Consider the following 17,454-nt stretch of genomic DNA (forward strand, 5'->3'; position numbering starts at 1 on the left):
CCAGGACCCAGACCAGAGGGACTGAGCAGGAGAGGGACTGAGCAGGAGAGGGTCAGCTGGGGGCTCTGGGGTTTTCTAGCCGGGATCTGCCCTGGGGCCTGCCAGGGCATAGGTGTCCCAGGCCCAGTTCTGCAGAAGGGAGGGAGACACGGGTGTGGTCTTGGGCAGTAAGATAAGCCCTGCTCCCATCAGCTGCTGCACTCACACCCTACTGCCCTCTTTACCCTGGTGCACCTGCAGCCCCGCACCCCGACCTGACACTGTGCACAGCGCTAGAGCTGCAGCCGGGCTGGCCTCCCGCCTGCCGGGGCTCCTCCCATGGCCCCAGACTTGTGCTGAGGTGCTTCTGGCCCTGCACGTGTCTCAAGGCCTCTGAGGCAGAGACCCCTTTGCAGCAAGGTCCTCTTGGCTTCCCAGGGACTCATAGCCCCCATGGCTGCTGCCCCTCAGTCTTGGGCTGGGGCCCTCGGAGAAGACCTGAACTAGGATTCAAGGGCATGGATTTATTTTCGAGGTGATTCCAGGAAGCTATAAAGGACGTGGAAGTAAGACCGGAAGGGCAGCCAACCCAGGCAAGTTAGTGAGCAGCAGGTGGAAAGCGGGGCTCAGCTCCACCGGGGACCTCCGGGAGGCGCTGTGCAACCAGCCTCAGGGTCGCCCCACCCATGGCGCGAGGAAGCTGGGGTATCTATCCACCACCCCTATCCTTTATGATCAAGGGCTGCTCCTGAGGGCATTTTCCAAAGCCCCTGGGATAGAGCCACAGACTCCTGCTAAGTGCTGGGAATGTGGGCGGGGCTTGCGAAGGAGAGATGGAGCATGAGGGGAGAGCCTGGGGAAGGTGCTGAGTTAGGAGGGCTTGAGTCCCAGCTCTGCTGCTGATTCCTCTGCTCTGAGGGTCAGTTTCTGCATCTATAAAATGGGAATAAAAATACTGCTTACCTCCCAGGTGCGTGGTGGGGATCAAGTGCATGGGTGATGCCGGCACCTGGTGGAGATTGATAAATGATTTTTCCTTCCGTCCTCCAGGCCAAGGGTCAGGCTGACTCATCCAGTCTTGGGGCACTCAACGACCTGCCGTGTTTACCAAACATTGCTACTCCCAGAGCCCTCCTCCCTCCCCTACCCTTATCTTCAGTTTCTAAAATCAAATCGTGCCTGATATCTAAGCCGTGCCAGGCTGGGGTGGGCTCTAGGGACCCAGGAATGCCTGAGCCTTCCTTACCCTGGGAGTTCACAGTCCAGCTGAGATGACAAATGTGTGGCTGGGTGGTGGCACGGGCGTGGGTTTGGACAGGCGGGTAGCAGTTCGTGGGTCAGGCCTGGGGCAAGGAGGCAGTTCAGGCTGAGAGAGAAGCGGAGGAGCTGGGGTGGGCGGGTAGAAATTGTTCTGAGGGGAGGAAGGAGGTGGGTAGATATCGGAGCTTATATTTTGAGGTTCCTTGAGAAATCCCAAGTAGGTATGATTATCCCTGAGTTACAGAGGGAGGCTGAGAAGGGACCTGCCTTGCCTGGCTGCTGTCAGAGCAGGGGATGGTCTGACACCCTCACTCCCCCACTCCCACTCAAGCCAGAGTTGGGGACATCTGGGCCCAGGACAATATCTCCCTTGGTGGGGGTGGGGATGGAGGTCAGGGCTGGGCAGCCTTGGAAACGGAGGCAGGGGTTCTCTGCTCTGCCCCCTCCCTCTCCTGCTTTTCTGAGCCCTGCGTGTACTTATCCACCACTGCCATCCCAGACTGGGGTGGGAAATCCTTCACTTTCATGCTTTGTGTTCAGATTCCATATGCATTTTGCATCTATGATATATCCATGTTTGTACTTAAACTCAGTAAGGTTTATAATGACTTACTAATTACTAAAATAATCAATCTGCCTGTAATGAAAGCAATGACACTGTCCCTCTGTTGGTTCCTCAGTGTGCGCAGAGGAGAGAGATCCAGGCCATGTGGGATGGGCCCTGGAGGAGATGTCATCGTTTGCGGACGCTGAGGTGGCACCTCCTGCAGTGCAAATGCACACTTGTGTGTATCTGCATCAGCAGAGAGTCACACTGCAATACTTCCATACACAGCTGTGCCCACACGCACACTGAAGCACCTCTAGATCCACACATGTGGATGCACACCATCGACACTTATGGACACTCTATGCATGTGTTTTGACACATGCTCAGACACAAATACACACATTAGCTTGTACGCTCATGTCAATGGTGCACCCACACACCTGTAATCCCTAATCATGGACTTGCATGCACATCCTGCAGGTACGCCTGCACTCTCACGCATGCACACGGATGTAGGCACATGTATGCACACACATCTAGGCAGCCACAACCAGGCAAAGACTTACACTCTCAGGGACACTCAGGTACACATACTTGTACATGTCGACGTGCACACAGGTGGATTGTGTATGGGCACCCATCACACGAGACACAAACCTGAATGCCTGGACACCAGCAGAAGGATCCCCAGTCGGCACACAAGAATACATTTCACACGTTGGTGTGCCCTGCGTGCGTGTGCTCACACTCGGTCTCACATTAGCCAGGTGGGACTCCAGTGTGCCAAGCTCACCACGCAGCATCAAAGTTGTAGGGAGGGAGTCTCCCCTCCCCTGCTCCCCGTGCCCCTCCCTTGCCCTGAGTCTGCCAGCTCCCAGGAGGAGCCATTCTTCCCCCTGGGGAGTGACTCATGCGCATGGCAAGTGTGGAGTCTCCAGAGGGAGCAGATTCAGCACCTACCCTGTGAGAGGGATTTCCCCGGCCTGGCAGCTGGGAGCTTGGAGCCCAGAAGCGACAGTGACCTGCCTGGGTCTACACAGCAAGGCCTGGGCAGAGGCAAGACCAGGATCCAGTCTTTTCTAAAAGGCTAGTTTGGATCGCAGGCTGAGGGGGAATCCGGACTCCCCAGGATCCCCCTCCTCAAAACATCTGCAGGTTCAGGTGCCCACATTCCCCCACCACACGTGCTTTGCCATGACAATGCTGTCCCCAGGAGCGCCCTACTCAAAGGCGCATCTATGTGGGAAGGGTGGGGTCAGCTGAGGAAGAAGACTGGCCAGCCCCGCCTCCATCCTTAGCTCCCTGCAGGGCCAAACCACTGGGCAGGACTGAGGGGCTGCGGGCTCACGTCAGCTTCAGAGGGACAGGCCTGCAGCCAAACAGGATCCTGGAGAGCAGCACTGGAAGACCCTAGAGGGGTCCTCTGCACCAGGGGATAGGGTGGGACATGGAGCATCTCCAGGCCCCACACCCCCCCCAATCCTGGTGGCATCAGGCATATGTCTTTTGCACATCAGATTGTTTGTGAAGAAGTGGTTTCGCTATCAGAGCAGCAAACCACAAGAGATGGATAAAACGCTGTGCTGGAAGGCTTGTGAGGAAAAGGGCACTTGCACCTAGTGGGGACAAGATTGCAAATTAGAACCTCATTCTTGGCAGAATATTTAAAATGTGCTTGTCTTTGGCCCAGCAATGTCATGTCTAAAAATCGGTTCTTTGAGGACAAAGATGTATAAGCAAGGGGTTGACTGCAGCACGTTTATGAAAATGATAAATGGAGGCCTTCCAAAAGCCATCAGCGGGTGATGGTCAAGTAACAACAGTCTGTCCATGCCAGAGACCACGTGGAGCTGTTAAAATTGAGATGGGGGTGGATCTCTGTGTACTGGTCTAGAAAGACACCTTTGGAGTGAGAAACGAAGGTCTCAGAATAGGGTGACTCATGTCACCATTTATTATTTTAAACACCTCTGTAACATTCGAAAACATATACCTGAATCCATAGGAAAAGGCTACTTACCCCACTGTCAGAGTAGTTGCCTTGGAGAGGGAGGTCAGGAGGAAACTTTTTATTTTAGAAGCTCCCATATTCTTTTCATTTTTTTAAAGCCACAAGCTCTTGTGTATGTATTGTCCTAACTTTGTAATTTAAAAAAAGAGAAGGTATTAAGATTTCTTATCTCATTATTTAGTAGATGGAGGCCAGAGGAGGCAGCGACCCATCCACACGACCTCAACTGCAGCTCTGACCTTGACCTCACCCAAGGATCCTACCTCAGCTGCCCAGTGGCAGGGCCTTGGGGCCCTGAGAGGAGCCATGGCTGCGTAGGTGGGGATGGGTGGAGAGATGGGCTCTGGGGTGCAGGCCAAAGATGTGCTGCAGAGGGAGCAGCTCCCCCCAGGTGTGGAGAGATGTCCCCTGGGAGAACTACCTGTGTGCCGAGATAGCAATCCTTTATCACTGGGTGTACTGACACCCCTGTTCTAGCTTGGGGCTCTTCCTGGCAGACCCTGGCTCTGCCACCTTCAGAAATGCTGCTGAGGAAAGCCACCCTTCGCTAAGTGCCCTATGGGTGCCACCTCTGGTGCAGTTGCTTGCTGTGGGTGCTGACCTACACTATCTTACTTTGACTGAGGAGACAGTGATGCTTAGTGGTTAAGGCCATGGTCTCTGTAGCCAGACTTCCGGGGCAAAGCCCACCACTGCTACTCACTAGCTAAGTGACCTGGTGTGGGTTACTTAACCTCTCTGGACCTCAATCTTGTTGTCTATATGATGATAAGACAGCATCTCCCCAGAGGGTCGCTGAGGGCTAAAATAACGTGCTTAAACCAAAAAAGTGGAAACAACGCAGACAAATGGATTAACAAAATGTGGTCTGTCTCTATGAGGGAATATTATTCAGTCATGGAAAGGTATGAAATACCGACACATACTCCAACATAGATGAACCTTGAAAACATTATGCTAAGTGAAAGAAGCCAGACACAAAAGGCCACTTATTGTATGATGCCATTGATATAAAATGTCCAGAAGAGGCAAATCCATAGCGACAGAAAGTAGATTCCTAACTTATAGGGACCAGGGAAGTGGGATATGGGGAGTCACTGCTAAAGGGTGAGGTATTTCTTTTTGGGGTGATGGAAATGTTCTGGAATTAGATAGTGGTGATGGTTGTATAACTGTGAATATATTAAAAAACACTGAATTGTACACTTTAAAAGAGTGAATTTTATGGGGTGTGAATTAAGTCCCAATAAAAAATATGCAGCAAAAAAGGAATTAGGAATGAATATAAAATTTATGTATAAATGTAGCACACAGTATTTATTGCATTGGTGGGAAATGGGACAAACTTAAATATACACCTACAGAGTAACAAATACATATGGTACAGCCTTATGGTGATATGTTATATAGCCACGAATAAAATCTTGTTTTGGAAAATTTTTAAAAATTAAATAAAGTACTTCGGACAGTGCCTGACACAAGAAGTACCCATAGTGTGTGAGCTGTTATGAATGAACTCCAGGACAGGCCTATAAGGCTGGTCCTCTTATCGCCATACAGCGGATGAGAAACAGGCTCAGAGAAGGGATGGGATGTGGCTACACTGCCCTCCTTCTTGTCTGCTGTCGGGGAAGGGCAGAGTCTTGGCTTCAGGCCAGTCTGGGTGCCCATCTTGTCCTAGGTCTGCCACTTTCTAGCTGAAAGGCCCTGGTCCAGCCCGTCTCTGCACCACTCTGAGTCTCTCTTGGCCATGGTGTACCCTCAACCCCCAGCCCATGGAGCGGGGATAGGGTCGCTAGGAGGAGTCTTTGAGAACATGCCGCCCAGCTGGCGGTGCTGTTACCATGTCACTGGGACCAAATGGGTGGAGACTCCAGGAGACAAGATCGCTTCCTCCAGCCCCGCCTGCCTGGAGTAGCGAATCACAGGTCCCTATGGGTGACCTATGGGCCAGGAGAGGAAGAGCCCCATAAGAAACCTCAGGAGAAGGCAATCCAAGCAGAGGACAGGGGCGTGGCCTTTCTCCCTGCAGGTACTTACCCCATTCACTATCCCAGGGCCTTTTTTTAATCGACTGTCCTTGGGAAAGGCATCCCACCTCCCTGGGCCTCGATTTCCCCTGCTGAGCCAGCCCAGCATGGTGGTTATGACAACATGGTCTTGGGGCCCGGACTCCCTAGGTCCAAATCCCAGCTTCCCTGCTTGTGCTTTCTGATTGCAGGATCCTGGTCCGGGAAATTCACCCGTCTGAGCCTCAGTTTCCTTATCTGCAAAATGGAGATCATAACAGTACCCACCTCACTGGTCCTTGTAATGATTAGATGAGAAGTGAGTACAACAGGCTTCGCACAGGGCCTGGCACACTTTAAGCCCTCAAGGCCTGTTGCTATTACTGTTACTATTATTGCATTATTTACTGTGAAGGGGCTGGAGGACACGTGTGTGCCTGGAGGCAAGGGGTTGGCCCCCTGGGCCCCTGTCTCTGGGCCTCCCAGCCTGCTGTCCCCGCACACAGTGATAGACGGGCTGGGCCCGTGGCGTCCTGGCAGGCCTGTCCTGGCAGCTGCTCCCACAAGGCGAGGCCCTCTGAGCTTTGGAGAATTAATTAGGCCACATTCCTCTTCCAGAGTTCCTGGCGGGCCCACACATGGCCCCCTTCCGAGCTGCTGAGGGCTCTTGGCTCAGGTCCCTGGCAGGCAGAGGAGAGGCCCACACTCTGCTCTCCCCTGCGAGGGGCTGGGAGGGCCCCTTTGAGCTGGAAGCACTGGCTGGGGAGGCGGGAAGGGCCAAGGGTAAGCCAGCCGCCCAAGGCCAGCTCCTGTCCTGGCTCTCTCCCCTGACCAGCCACCTTCGCTGGCTCCCATCGCTCGAGTTCGAATTCCTGGCACTGGATGCTGTTCCCAGACTGGCCCTTGCTGATCAGGCTGGCTGCCTCCATTCGGATCCTTCCATGCTCCAGCCCTTTCCCTCATCCCAGCATGTGCAAACCCTACTCCTTCTCCAAACCCTCCCCTCCCCTCCCCACCCCCCAGCTGGAAGGGCAGCCCACAACTTACCTACTTCCTGTCCCTTCACTTTGCCCTTGTCTGTCTTCCCTGCCAGCCTGTGAGACGTCAAGGGCAGCAAGTGTGGTTTGATCCAAAGGCGTGTTTCAGGCATGGTAATATTCTCCGGGGAGAAATTGTCTGAGGCTGTGGCAAGGTTGGGGGCAGGTGGTGGTGACAGCTGCTGTGGATTTCCCTGCTCGTAGCCCCTCCCCCTGCCAGGCGCTCGGGAGGGCACTGCCCATTCCTGCCTGCCCATCTCCAGCCTTCCCCATGCCCCCTTCTTGTTTTGCTCCCTGAGAGGGGCTGAGAATAGCTCCCTTCCCCACAGAGCCTTCACCTCTGCTGTTCCTTCCACCTGGAACACTCTTATCCACCCTCCTCCTTCACTTGACTGATTCCCTCGAGCTTGGCCTAGACATCACCTCCTTCAGGAAGCCTCCCGGGCTCCCCCACCAGGGGCTCCATCACACTGTGGATCTACCCTCTTAGAGCAGCAGGACAGCATACAAGCTGAGAGCCTGAGATTTAAATCCCAGCTCAGCCACATATTAGCTGTGAGATTTGGGTGAGTTACTTATCCTTTCCGTTATCTCTTCTCTAAAATGGGAATAATAATGATAGAACCTGCTGCGTAAGGTAGCTGCGAGGAACCAAGGAATTCACGTGCAGTGAGCACTTAATAAATGTTCGCTATCACTTCTATCTTCTTATTAACAGCGCTTTCTTGAAGGGCTCTTCTCTTGGCCTGTGAGGGCAGGGGCTGTGTCTGTCTTGTTCATGAGTCTCTGAACGGTGATTGTTCATAATTGTTAAATGTATGGATGGCCACATTCCAAAGATTCATTGCTCTGATAAGCAGATGACTTTTCTCAACCTAAAACCCTGAGATTCAGAGAGTGAGAAAGCAAGAGTGAAACTAATTCCTTGGGGTTCTTGGCTGAGTGAGGGGGTGGAGGGAGAGGCAGCCCAGGGCAGGAAAGGGCCGGTTTGTAGCCTAGATATGTATCAGGCCACATAGCCCTGGACACGGTACCGGACTCCCCTCTGCCTCTGCTTCCGCTTGTGCGTGTGACCCGAATAAATCTGGGTCACACTGTGCCCCCTTCTGGCCTATCTCTGCCTGGTGTTCCAATCAAAAGGAACACAAACTTGGCTCAGAAAGCCTTGACAAAACCTGTAAGAGTTGATGGAAAAGGCGGAAAAGGGCAGGAAAAGGGGGAGATTTTGTCCCACAAAATCCAGACAAACTTTCTAAAATGTTGACACCTTTCTTCCCAGGGTTCAATTTGACTTGACCGCTGCTGTTCGTAAATTTTCCTCTGCTTCTTCTAAACTCTATCCCACCTTCCCCCACACTTCTGGGGCCCCGGCTACCTGGAATGTGGTCTAGAATCAGGCTCAGACTTTGAGTGCCCACGACCCTTGACCCTGCAAACTTCTTATCTCAGGAGAGAGGTATGGCTGGCGGAGGGCTAGAGCAGGACTCTCTTTAGTGCAGGGCCCAAGCCAGGGGCCCCCGTTTCCTGAAAATCAGGATCCAGGGGATTATGTTATCCTCTTGCCTTTACCTGCTTCCTGGACCTCCTCTCCTCCCTTTAATCATCTCTGTCACTTAATCACTTGGGTCGCTGATCTCTGGACTCTGGCCAGGGCAGTGAATGCCTAATTCCCTGGGCCTCTGACACACCCTCAACCTACGTTGCTCTGCCTGGCCTCTATCGCACCTGCCATGCTGGGGTTGCCCCACACAGCTGCCTAGCCTGGCCTTTGGCTGTTGCTTTGGGATTTCCAAGGGGGCAGGGTCATTTTGAATGGGATGCTGGGCCTCTGGGGAGTGAGATTCCCCTGGCGTCAGGCTCAGTGAGATTTGAGAGGTGTGCTGGGATCCTGGGCTGCAGTAGGAAGTAAGTGACTAGGCCAGCTCCATCACACCAACCCTCACCACCCAGAATGGACCCCTAAGGGCCAGTAGTGAACTTGCTTCTCTGTCTTCTGTCTCCTCATTTGCTCTTGCCCTGTGAGGCCCTCTGGTGGCATTTTTCCAAAGCCGGGCTCTGACCAGGTCCCCGGTGCTGGCAGATCTTTCATGGGTCCCCAGGGCCCATGAAAGAAGATCCAGCCTCCTTACTTTGGCCTCCAGGGTGTTCTGGCTTCATGTCCTGCTGCTATCTCCCCTGACCATGTTCTGGCCACATGGGGTCCTCCATGGGGAATGCCATTGTCACTCCCACTGCCTAACTTTTACCCTTCCTGTCTCCTCTGTCTGGGGCTCCCTCTCCATTTTCTTTCTATTGATTTGAGTCTCACTCTTCTTTGAGGCCATGGCAGTAGCATCTTAGTCCTGAGTCTTTCTCTGACCACTCCTCTGCACCCCAGCCAGCCCCAGTCTCCCCTCCCCTCAGGTCCTGCAGCTCTGTGCCTGTCCCACTCGTTACATCATCACCACTGATGGCCTGACAAGCAGCTCCTGCCTCGTATCAGGCCCACGACTGAGCCCAGCACCATAACTTATCCATTTAGGGTTCACACCAGCTCTACAAGGTGCAGACTATTGTTTTCCATTCTATAGATTAAAAAACTGAGGCTCAGAAAGAGAAAGATTTGTTCAATGTCATATTACAGTGGTGATCCATGAATTCAATCAACAAATGTTTATTCAATACGTACATACGTACATGTGTACTATAGACTCTGGGTTCAAATCCTGATGCTGCCACTTACTTGCTGTGTGACCTTAGGCAAGTCAATCGCCTTCTCTATGCATTAGTTTCCTCATCTGTAACATGGGGATAATAAAGGTACCTATGTCATAGGATTGTGGCAAGGATGAAGTGAGTTCATCTGGGTAAAGTGCCAGTGTACAGTAGGAGTTTAATATGTGTCAACATGTTATTCTCCCATGAGGGGGTCGGGGCTGGCTTCATGGACAAGGCAGGCTTACAGTAGTGTGTAAAGAATTATTTTTCAATAGCTGGCCCAGGCCACAGCCTGCCATTCCCAGCAGAGGCCGGCCGGGGGAAAAGGGAACAGCTTGCTTGCAGGGGGATTTGGCAGTAACGGAGGCTATGGGTCTAGGCAGCTGCTAGCAGGGGTGGCCCTGGCTTCTGGCCATCCCTGGGACTCAGGTGGGCAGCTTCTTGGGCCTTGGCATGATTGGTCAACCCGGTCCTAGAGCCCTGGGCTTCTTAAGTCAGAGAAGTGTTGAATGACCCCAGCAGGGTCTGTCCCAGGCCCAGGGTGAGGGACAAGGGCCAGGCTGTGACTCCATCACAACACTCATCACCGGCCAGTAGGGCTGCACACAGCCGTGGAAGCCCTCCGACCCCAGCCCTCACTGGAGAGATTTGCTCCAGACCTCAGGGGTGGCCCCTGGCGGGACAGGGCAACTAGAGCAGAAGTGGGTCCTGGCACCCTCATAGTCTTGACTCCTTCCAAACATGCTTTTGGGAAAGGTCTGGCCATCGCTTACTGGCCTGATGGAAACATAGGTCCTGGAACCCTGGATGTCAAAGTTGCAAATGGCTGATTAAAAAGAATGAAATAATGCCATTTGTAGCAACATGGATGGACCTGGAGATTATCATACTAAGTGAAGTAAGTCAGAGAAAGACAAATATCATGTCATATCACTTATATGTGGACTCTAAAAATAATGATACAAATGAACTTATTTACAAAACAGAAACAGATTCACAGTCTTAGAAAATAAACTTATGATTACCAAAGGGGAAAGGTGGGGGGAAGGGATAAATTGGGAGTTTGGGATTGACATATACACACCATTATATTTAGAATAGATAACCAACAAGGACCTACTGTATAGCACAGGGAACTCTGCTCAATAGTCTGTAATAACCTAAATGGGAAAAGAATTTGAAGAGACTAGATACATGTATATGTATAACTGAATCACTTTGCTGTACACCTGAAACTAGCATAACATTGTTAATCAACTATACCCCAATATAAAATAAACTTAAAAAAAAAAAAAAACTGCAAATGGCTGTCCAGGCACATGACAGACAAAAGTCCAGAGAGGGTGGGTTAGCAACCAGAGATGCCCAGCCAGGGCACAGGGGCGTGGAACTCAGGGCTTCAGCCACCTGCCCCAGGCTCTTTTCTTCCCCTTCCTGTGTTCCCTTCACTTCCAAGCAGCCCCTTCCTGAGAGATGCCTCCCACCCCCTCCTCAGCCAAGACAAGATACTAGAGTACCCTTTCATTGTTTATTACAAACACAAGTTCACAGGTAAATAATTGAGAGTCTAAAAAAATACATTAAAATAAATAATCACAATTTTCAAAGTTCTCAGAGCAAATAAGTTATATACAGACAGGTGAAGCAGACCAGGCCCTTCTCATCAGGAGTGTCCCCGGGTATGAGGGTACAAGGACTCTGGGGAGGGAGAGCTGGAGGGGACAGACGGGGCGCAACTGGGACTTCAGTCCTGGATAGACCCATCCAGCCTCTACAGCTGGCTTAGTTGTGAACGTCCACCACCGCACATCATTCCTGGTTTGCAGCCACTAGACAGGACACTTCTTGGAATGTGGCCCCCAGGTTAGCGCACTCCCCACGCCGTTCCTTTCAGCAGGGCTGTCGGGCCAGAGCCAGCATGGGGGTCCAGGCTGCAGCCTGGGGGCTGATGGCTTTCCTGGGCAGTGGGAGGGCATGGAGCTGCCTTGAGGGAGGCCCCCTCCACAGGGCGAGGAGGCCAGAGCTTGTGCCAACTCCAGCAGGTGGGTTTCCTGGCCCAGGAAACAGGCGGAGGGTCTCCCAGCCCTAGGATGCCCCTCTCCTCCCGGCTCCGCGCAGGCTTTCTTCCCAGAGTTCCTCCAGCTTCCAGAGCTATCTCTTCCTCCACCTGGAGTGGGTAGACCTGGGCTCCCTTGTTGCCTTCTGCTGTTGCCTAGCAAAGCGGATCTGGGCTGCAGAAATGTCCCTGGAATCGAGAGAGGTCAATTAAGCATCTCAGGAAATATAGATCACTTGAGAGTTCCCTGTGAGAGACAGCGGCCATAGGGGACGGATCCCTTACTCACAGCCATGGGGTCAGCGGGGGGCCACAGCGGACCCTGAAAACAAGGTCTGCACGTCAAGGAGAGGCCAGACCAGGTTAGAAGCTGCTCTGCCCACAGGGAGCTTTGGCAGAACTGATGTCCAACATCAAGTGCCACCAGAGTGACTGGACGGCTAAGAGCAGCCCAGCGGATCCCCCCGACCGCCTTCCCGCTTCCACAGCTCTGTCCGCGCCGCTCCTTCCAGGCTGTTTACCTTCCGCTCACCTAGACTCCACCTCCTAAAATTCCCATTCCTCCAGGTCCAGCTCAAGGTGGTCCAACCCAGACATGTACGGGTCCTAGCTGCCCTTTGAACTTGGCTGAGACCCTGGTGGGGACTCTGGTGTCATCCAAGTGGCCTCATCCTGGCTCAAGGCATTCTAGACTGGGAGCTAGGAGGTTGGCTTTGGTTCCCAGCTATGGGAACTTGGGCAAGGGTCTCAACTTCCCTGAGCCCCTTTCTTGGTCTGTAAAATAAAATCAGGCCTCAACTTGTGTGAGGCTGAGTACAGGTTGGCAAAGCAAACTCTTTGCTGATGACGAAGTGCCAAACACTTGCAAAGTCCTGTCTTGAACTTTTTCATCCTAAGACAGTTCCTAAGTATATGCTGTGTCCTACCTATCCCACCATCCTGCCTTTTCTCCTATGTTTCTGCCTCCCCACAGAAATGGGAGCCCCCGAGGGGCCAGGCTGCACCCCGGCAATGGCCAGACCCGAGGAGCCCTCAGGGACAGAGGTGGGGATGGCAAAGGCCTCCAGAGCTCCCTCAGGCCAGGCCTTGTTTGAGTGTCTTCATGTGTGTCAACTCGTCTAACCTACAACAAGCCCATGAGGTGGATGCGCTGTTGTCCCCGCCTCACAGACAGGAATTGGAAGCACAGAGAAGTTAAGTGATAAGACCAAGGTCACAAAGCTTGTTTGTGGTAGGGCTGGGGTTCAAGTCAGGGAGTTCTGGCTCAGAAGCTGCCCCTTTAGCCACTGTGCTGCATGGTTGCTGTGGGGTTTCTTTCTTTTTTTTTTCTTTTCGGCTGCGTTGGGTCTTCATTGTTGTGCGCGGGCTTTCTCTAGTTGCGGCGAGCAGGGCTACTCTTTGTTGTGGTGCGCGGGCTTCTCATTGCTGTGGCTTCTCTTGTTGTGGAGCACAGGCGCTAGGCCCGCGGGCTTCAGTAGTTGTGGCATGTGGGCTCAGCAGTCGTGGCTCGTGGGCTCAGTAGTTGTGGCTCGTGGGCTCTAGAGCGCAGGCTTAGTAGTTGTGGCGCACGGGCTTAGTTGCTCCACAGCACGTGGGATCTTCCCAGACCAGGGCTCGAACCTGTGTCCCCTGCATTGGCAGGCGGATTCTTAACCACTGCACCACCAGGGAAGCCCGGCTGTGGGGTTTCTGTTCTCAAGTCAGTTTGGTTGGACAAACGTTCATGGGCACCTCCTGGGTGCCAAGCCTTGAGCTGAGCCATGCTGAGGCCGCCAGGGAGGCAATCCAGTCTGGGACACAGAGAGGGAGCAGGCCGGGTAGTTGGCCCCTCTGGACCCCAGCATGTGGGAGATGCTTGATTCAGACACAGGCTGAATGAACACCTGTGGACCTTCCACAGTCACAAGCCCTCGAACCCTCTATAAAAGTCCACTTCCAGGTCTGGTGGTAACAAAGAGCATAGTGGTTAAGAGCACAGGCTCTGGAGTTAGCCAGATGACCGCTTGCTGTGTGACCTTGGGCAAACACCTTCACCTCTCTGAGCTTCTATTGGGAAATGTGCAAGGCATACAGAAGACGCTCAATCAGTGCAGGTGCCCCTCACCTCAGCTGCTGGAGGAGCTCTCCTGCTGTGGCCCATGTCTTGCCAGCCTGGAACACGTCTGCAGAGGACCCGCTGCCTGGGACTGCCACAGCTTCAGTCCTAAACGAACAGCATTAGGGCCCAAGTGAGGGGCTGTCCAGGGCCCCGAGGCCACCTGGCTGCAGGCCTGGCCCAGCCGCCACCCCTCAACCCGCCCTCAGGAGCAGATCCATTTCTACCCTGTGCACCTGGCATCCTTCCTTTCCCAGGTGGTGTGGCGACTGAGGAAAACTGAGCTACCGGGAATGTGTTCTTAGCCTCAGAAAGAGGCAGCTGGGTGGCCGGCCTTCCCAGAATCCAGCCACCTGCAGCTGAGCCGGGCCCTTTGCAAGGGAAACTGAGGCAGGGGTGGAGCCACAGCTGGAGTCTCAGGGGAGGAGTTTCTCGTAAACTGTCATGGGAACAGGAGGCTAGGGATCGTGAAGTCAGTTTCTACTTTCCCAAATGCTCCAAGTGGAGGAGGGAAGGAAGGAAGTCTCCATCCCTTTTATAGACGGGAAAACTGAGGCCCAGAGGGTTCAGAGACTTGGCAAAGGCTCTCCCAGCAGCTCTGTGGCAACTCTGGGAAGGTGCCATGGCCTCCCAACTCCGAATGTTACTTCTCAACCGAGAAAGCTCCGAAGTTCCCTGAGCCTCAGATCCGAACCCAAAACCCAGTGGACAAGGCTGAAGGCCCAGCTCTCCGTTTGACTAGCTGTGTGGCCTGACAGGACAAGTCCTGTCCCCTCTCTGGGCCTGAGCTGCCTCAGCTGTCACCTAGGGAGAATCCCCCCTGCCCAGGAGTAGGGACGTAATGCTCTCAGAAGCCCCCAGAGCTGGGCAGTGAGGGGGGTGGGACTCAGGGGCAACTGCTTCCCCGCAGGAAGGTATGCTGCCCAACAACCCAGGGCAGCCTCCGGGCCCCTAGGACCCTGCTCCTCCCGCCCCCATTTCGCCACTCTGCTCCTCTGCTGGCCTCCCAGACACCCTGCCCTCCAGGGCAGATCCAGGCCAGCAGCCACCCCTGGGCCCTGCGGGCTGGGTGCCCACTTACCAGGGCCTTAGATGGCAGAAGGTGGCACAGGCAGGGTCCCTGGTGCTGTAGCATTCACAGCGCCTTGGCAGAGAGCGGCGTTGGCGTCTTGGCGGGTTTCCCAGGCCGTAAGGAGCTGTCTGTCTGTGGGCGGGCAGCCAGCAAGGTAGTGGTGTAGGGTGGAGAGAGAGAGAGAGAGAGAGAAATTGAGAGAGAGGATTAGATAAGCCAGGACCACTGGCAAGCTGAGACTGTCCACACTGCACACTGAGGTGGCCACCCATGCCACCAGGGTGGCAGCAAAAGTAACCAGCTCCTGACCTCAAGGAGTCCCACCTCGGGCTCCTCCTTCAGTGCCAGGTGGCCCAGGGCAAGACCCTTCCCCTCTCTGGGCCTTTGCTCCCCCTCAACTCCCCCGGTCCTGCTCAGTAGGACCCTCAGCATGGGGAGGAGGGCGTGGAAGCTGTCCTTCCTGCCCCTCGCCGCCCTCCCGGACAGGAACGTGAGCTGATGGAAGCAGCTGGTCCCCCTGTTCTCAGAGAAGACCCTCAGCTTGTCCTGGAGGCGGGGAGGAAATGCCGTCTCACAGAAGTAAACACACAGGCTCACAGCTAAGCTGCCCCCACCTGGTCACCACTTGCCTGGAAGGGTGACAAATGTTTCTTAGAGTCTGTTTTACTGTTGTTGTTTTTTTTAAAGTTTTATTGGAGTATAGTTGCTTCACAGTGTTGTGTTAGTTTCTACTATACAGCAAAGTTGTTTCTTAGAATTTTGACTTAAAAATGGTGTGTGTGTGTGTGTGTGTGTGTGTGTGTGTGTGATCAGCTGAGATCGAGTTCAGATTCAGTCTGGCCAAGGAGGGCCAGGGGCAGGACAGGGGCCCTGTGGCCGGTTGGACCAGCACCTTGGGTGCCAGTGCTAATTTTAGACGATGTGATTGGAGCTGTAAAGACTCCAGGTAGACCCAGCACGCAGGGACTGGCAGGCTTCCCGCCCTGAGCCAGTGTTTGGATGCGGATTAGCTCCACACACGCTTACGTGCCGGGCTTCTCTTGTCTTTTGTAATTTGGGGAAGGGAAAAAAAACACAAACACAGAGAAACTTCAACTTGAAGTATGCAGTGGCCCGGAGGCAGTGCGGGTGCAGACAGAACAGACAGCCCTGGGCCCGCACCCTGGCTCTGCCAGGTGACACAGAGCAGGTTTCTCATCTGTCACTTGGCGACAACAGCAGTACCTGCCTCATGGGGAGGACGGGGGTGGAGGGCGGCTCATGAGATGATAACGCACAAGCAGTGCTCGGCGTAGGGACTGGTGCAGTCAAGACGTGGGTGCTGTCATTGATCGTATTATTCTTGGAACATTATGCAGAGGCAGCAAGGCAGAGCCGCTGTGAGCTCTGGCATCCTCAGACCTAGGATGGAGCCTCCGCCTACCACTTACTCCTTCCTGTGTGATCTTGGGAGAGGCACTTAACCTCTCTGAGCCTCAGTACCCTGGTCTGGAAAATGGAGCCAATACTTTCTTACCAGGCTATTGTGAGGATTCTCATGAGACAGCCCTCTATATTGCTCAGGCAGCCCCCACGTAGGAGTTGAAGCAATAGCTGCTTGCTATTGATATTAGCCCAATACCCGGGGGAGAGCTGTAGTGTGCCAGAGGTTCCCTGGCATGCCAGCACCCCCTACCCCTGCCCTCTGCAGCCCCACTTGGATCCCCAGGGAAGCTCACCCGGGAGTGTTCACCCAGATGATGTCCAGGTGGCAAAAGTAGACGCACTCCTTGTCGAGCCAGGAGCTGCAGGAGCAACGGCGAGGCCGCAGGTGGGAGCCTCGGGCACGGGGCAAGGGCGCTGGCTGCTCTGGGGCGTGGGGGGCAGCGGCCTGGCTCTTGCCTGCATGCACAGGAGGGAGATAGAGGTGGAGAGGTGGGTCAGGGCGCCTGGCACAGCTGGGATGGGGGACCCGCCGGGCTCCTCCTCTTGCATAATTGAGGAAGTTGGCATTCTCACTGCTCAGGAGCTCCGGGACAGCCCGGGGAAGCCCCAGCGGCTCTGGGTGGGAAAGGCTAGTGGCTGCCCTGGGACTGCATCACCTCTAATTGCACAGCCCCATGCAGCCACCGTGCTGCGGGGCTTCTGCCCCTGTATGCCCTCAGCTGGCTTGGAGGGCACAGCAGCCCCAGGGGGAGACACACAAACAAACCCAGAGGCTGCTGCAGCAGCCGAGGCCAGGGGGCTCACCTTCGTGCAGGGCCACGAGCAGGGCTAGAACGATGGAGCACCAGGCAGTGGGCATGGCGACCATGGTGGTGGCGGAGTGGGCAGGCTGGACCGGAGCAGGGAGTGCGCCTGTTGCCAGCGTCCTGCTGCCAAGCTGAGCCGATAGCTCATTGCCCCCGGTGCCCTGGCTGCCACTTATAACCCCAGGCGCGGCCCCGCCCCTGCCCGTCCGCCCTGCCCCGCTGCACCGGTGGGCCGGGAGCCAGGGGCACCGCCTCCTCCCAGGGCGCCTGGCCCGCCCCAGCCCCCGCGGTGTGGGGAACGGGACGGGGGAGGAAAGAGGGGGGAGGGAAGGCCCCTGCTCCTCCCGCTGAGCCTGGAGCACCTCCCGGAGTCCTGAGGCTCCCCTGCTGCCCCCAGGGACCCCTCCCAGTCCCACTGGACCTCCTCAGATAATCCCCCAAGTGTCCTGAGCCCCCT

At 54.6% G+C, this 17,454-nt stretch overlaps 1 protein-coding gene across 1 annotated transcript; it reads right to left on the minus strand.

Annotated features, from left to right (window-relative positions):
- Positions 1-11,202: 11,202 nt before the first annotated feature.
- EDN2 (endothelin 2) lies at positions 11,203-17,064 on the minus strand. Its single transcript, XM_036823887.1, has 5 exons — positions 16,996-17,064; positions 16,485-16,647; positions 14,776-14,898; positions 13,704-13,802; positions 11,203-11,788 (listed from the first exon to the last, which is right to left on the minus strand). Exons 1-5 carry the CDS (start codon positions 17,057-17,059, stop codon positions 11,695-11,697), a joined length of 543 nt encoding a protein of 180 aa, XP_036679782.1. The 5' UTR covers positions 17,060-17,064; the 3' UTR covers positions 11,203-11,694.
- Between the last annotated feature and the right edge of the window lie 390 nt (positions 17,065-17,454).

Source organism: Balaenoptera musculus, chromosome 1 (assembly GCF_009873245.2).
Source record: "Balaenoptera musculus isolate JJ_BM4_2016_0621 chromosome 1, mBalMus1.pri.v3, whole genome shotgun sequence".
Lineage (NCBI taxonomy): Eukaryota > Metazoa > Chordata > Mammalia > Artiodactyla > Balaenopteridae > Balaenoptera > Balaenoptera musculus.